Consider the following 4077-nt stretch of genomic DNA (forward strand, 5'->3'; position numbering starts at 1 on the left):
TGCCCCCTATAGGGGAAAGGGCCTGTGTCCCATTCCCTGTCCCCCTGAGCCAGCCACTCCCCTGGCCTGGGGCTGCGCCCCTTAGAGGGGAAAGTCCCCTCCCCAATCACCTGGAGATCAGCCTGTTAGGGTTAACAAATCCCTTCCTTCTCTCCCTATAAGTACCGTGACTGTTGGGGGTAGAGACGGGTCTGTCACCCCTCGTGGGGCTCTTCGTACCCGCAGCGGAGGCTGGCCCCTCCGGGAGAGCTGGCTGAGGTTTTCCAAAGGGCGGCGTCTGTGTCAGAAAACGCAGCTCGATTGAAATCGACACAAGCTGGGGAACGCGTCTGTTTAGAGACAATTCCCTGGCGCGGGAGGCGGGTTCGAACGGAATGGACCAAGCGGAGTTGTTTCATTTCAAAACGACCCTTTTTTGGTTGCCGGATAGATTTGATGATTTTGCTGTTTCTAAGACAGGAACCAAAGCAGCGACTGACCTGGGTTGGTTGTGCAATGGGGGAAATGGAAAGTCCAAAATGGGTTCCATTGTTTTTTTTTTGTAATACATAAAAGGCAAACAAGTCCCCGTTTTTGTATTTTTTGGGGGAGATGAGGGGCAGTCATGTTTTGGCCAATAGTCTATTTTGATATGATAAACAATTAATTGGTATTTTATCAATTGTCTCAATGCACCCAAACCAACCTTGGGGTTCTTTTTTTCAGAAATGTTGTGGCAAGTTTCACAATCTGGTATCTTTATATATCTTTTGTTTCCATTTCGGAACCAAGTTGGGGGGATTTCCTTCCAAAGCGCACTTGTGCTTCCTGGCCAGCTCCCACCCGAGGCTGGTAGAGATAAGGCAGGACATGGGGCTTGAGATCTTGGTTCTAGCCACGTCTTTGCCCCCAGCCTAAGAGGAAAGGACCCAGGGTAGGTGACATGGGAAAATGTCCATGTCCCAGGCAGCGTCTCTGGTTCATAAGGGGGAGAGTGCCCCCCAGCCCACTCCCTGAAGCGCAGCACCCCCTAGCACCACACGGGCATCGGGGCCAGCCCTGACTGCCAGGGGAGAGTCCCCACCCTGTCCCCTGCAGTACAGTGCCCCCTAGTACCATACTGGGGCATCAGGGCCAGCCCTGACTGCCAGGGGAGAGCTCCCCCAGCCGGTTCCCTGCAGTATGGTGGCTCCCCCTTCACACGTGGGTTGGTGGCGCCTCCTCGAAGGCTGCCTTGAAGGCCTGCACCAGCGGCCTCCGCACGGCGTCCTGGAACTCCCTCCCAGCAAAGACGTAGAGCAGGGGGTTGATGCAGCTGTTGAACATGGCCAGGCACTTGGAGAGAGGGATGGCCACCAGGCGCACGGCGCTGGGCATTTGGGCCGTGGAGATCCTGGCTAAGGCCAAGGCATGGTAGGGTGACCAGCAGAGGAAGAAGCAGAAGATGACTCTTGTGACCACCAAGAGGGGCTTGCTGGACTTGGCCAGCCTCTTTCGCCTCATGGCCACCACCAGGATGGAGTAGGACACGGAGATGACCACCAAGGGCAGGAGGAACTGAGAGAGGAAGATGAACACGGTCAAGATCTCGGCCTCTTGGCGCCTCCAATCTTGGAAGACATCCAGGTTGCTGCAGGAGCTCCGGTTCCTCTCGAAGGAGAGCTCGGAGAAGAGGAAGGAGCTGGGCACGAAGGTGGCCAGCGACAGGGCCCAGATAGCGGCGCAGGCCACCCAGCTGAGCCGCGGCGTGCGGTGATTGCGGCACCAGACCGGGGCCACCACTACCACACACCGGTCCACGCTGATGGCGCTGAGCAGCAGGACCCCACTGCAGAGGCTCAAGCCGAAGAGGCAGTTGGCCAACTTGCAGGCCACGGAGCCGAAGGGCCAGTCCAGATCCAGGGCCAGGTACAGGACGGTGACCAGGATCAGAGAGGTGGAGGCCACGTCGGCCACAGCCAGGTTGAAGAACCACACGGTGTTGGGGGTCCAGCGCAGCTTCCAGCCTGTGACCCACAGCACTGCCCCGTTCCCGGCCGCCCCGGCCAAGAAGATGAAGCCGAAGGCGACAGCCGTGGTGACCTTCATGGCCTGGCGCAGTGTGGCCTCCCCAGATGTGGCGTTGATGGGCAGCATCGCCCTGCTGAAGAGACAGTGTAGGTTGTGAAAGGCCCTACGCTTGGGTTCTCTCCCTGGGGGTAGGATGGGGGGCTGGGAGCCAGGACTCCTGGGTTCTATCCCTGATGCTGGGAGGGGAGTGGAGTCTGGTAGGTTAGAGCTGGCGGGGGCTGGGAGCCAGGACTCATTAACTGGGCCACCATTGAGGTCTCAGTTGAATGTTGGGATGATCCGAACCTCCACCCCCCACCATTACCCATGTACTAACTAAACTAATGGTTGTGGGCACTGTGTGTGTCCCTGCTGGAAGGAGTGTGTGTGTGTGTGTGTGTGTGTGTGTGTGTGTGTGTGGAGACAGAGAGACGGCTCCCCCCACCCCCGTCCCTCGCTCTAAGCCCCGCTCACTTAGTGACGCTAATGGGCGCAGTTGCATTGACCGCAGGCCCACCTCCCTGCTTTGTTCCCAAACAACCAGCTGGGGCCAACGCTTCCATCCTAATGCGTCAATTTCCCAGCCCCGTGGGGGTGAGAGCTCAGCTGGGTGCTGTGCCGGCAGGGGGCCCAGGGGGCCGCCGTCGCTCGGCACTGGGCAAGGAGCCAGCTCCCCAGGCCCCCTGCCCCTGTGGGGGGTGGTTAGGGCTTGAGCATGGCTGCTGCATGTTCATCACTCCAGTTGGCTGCTCGGGCCCAGACCCCTGCGCCAGCTGGAGGCGGGGGCAGAGTGAGGGGTTGGGGTGGGAGAATTGACTCCATCTCTAGCTCTGGTAGGGGAGGGGAGTGGGGTCTATTAGTTGGGGTGGGGGGCTGGGAGGCAGGACTCCTGCTTTCTATCCCCACATCGGGGAGGGGGGGGGGGTCTGGGGGGGAGGGGGGGGGGGAGGGGGGGGGGGAGACTGGGAGCTGGGACTCCTGGGTTCTATCCCCAGCTCTGTGAGGGGAGTGGGGTCCAGTGGTTAAAGGGTGGGGGGAGACTGGGAGCTGGGACTCCTGGGTTCTATCCCCAGCACTGGGAGGGGTGTGGGGTCTAGTGGTTAGAGCAGGAGGAGGTTGGGGGCGGAGGCTGGGAGCCGGAACGTCTGGGTTTTATCCTGAGCTCTGGAAGGGGAGTGGGGTCTAGTGGTTACAGCGGGAGGGGGTTGGGGGGGGGGGGGGGGGAGGCTGGGACCTGGAACTTCTGGGTTTTATCCTGAGCTCCAGAAGGGGAGTGGGGTCTAGTGATTAGAGCGGGGTTGGGGGAGCTTGGGAGCCAGGACTCTGACTCCTGGATTCTCTCCCTGGGTCTGGGAGGGGAGTGGGGTCTAGTGGTCAGAACAGGGGGGGTTGGGAGCCAGGATTCCTGGGTTCTATCCCTGGCTCTGGGTTGCCAACATCATATTTCAAAAATAAGGGACTGTTTTCTTAGCCCCCCTGCCCCACCCCCTCCCGATATTGCTATTATGATTATTATTATTAACACCCCTGAGCAGGACTCACCTACATGCGCCAGGAGGATTTTCTTGCTGCTTTTTGCAGAACTCAGCGAGTCCAGAGCTTCTTGCAGGGAGATGAAAACCCTTGTACTAAGGGCTGGTCGGCAGCCCTGCGTGTGGGTCAGAGCAGGGGGGCGCTGGGAGCCAGGACTCCTGGGTTCTCTTCCTGCCTCTGCGACTGATTCGCTGAAGGAGTGCCTGTCGCTCCTTCCTCTTCGCTGGCGTTTACGCCTCTGTATAAATACTATCCCCCAGCCCCCCTGCTCTAGCCACTAGACCCCACTCCATGCTCAGAAGTGGGGAGAGAACCCAGGAGCCCTGGCTCCTACCCCCCACCCCAACCACTAGACCCCCACTCCCCTCCCACAGCTGGGGCTAGAACCTAGGTGTCCTGGCTCCAAGCCCCCCCTCCTCCCAGCCAGGAACAGAACGTACCTTCCCTCCCCTGCCAGTTCCCACCGCCCCCTGGCAGGACCCGTTCACCTGTCCCGCTTCTCTCCCCCCCCCCCCC

General features: G+C 59.9%; 1 protein-coding gene across 1 annotated transcript; it reads right to left on the reverse strand.

Moving 5' to 3' along the window:
* Positions 1 to 1176: 1176 nt before the first annotated feature.
* Positions 1177 to 2115, reverse strand: LOC112125373 (chemokine-like receptor 1). Its single transcript, XM_024223785.1, has one exon. It carries the CDS (start codon positions 2113 to 2115, stop codon positions 1177 to 1179), a length of 939 nt encoding a protein of 312 aa, XP_024079553.1.
* Positions 2116 to 4077: the final 1962 nt, after the last annotated feature.

Source organism: Terrapene carolina, unplaced genomic scaffold, assembly GCF_002925995.2.
Source record: "Terrapene carolina triunguis isolate 2854851 unplaced genomic scaffold, T_m_triunguis-2.0 Scaffold771, whole genome shotgun sequence".
NCBI lineage: Eukaryota > Metazoa > Chordata > Testudines > Emydidae > Terrapene > Terrapene triunguis.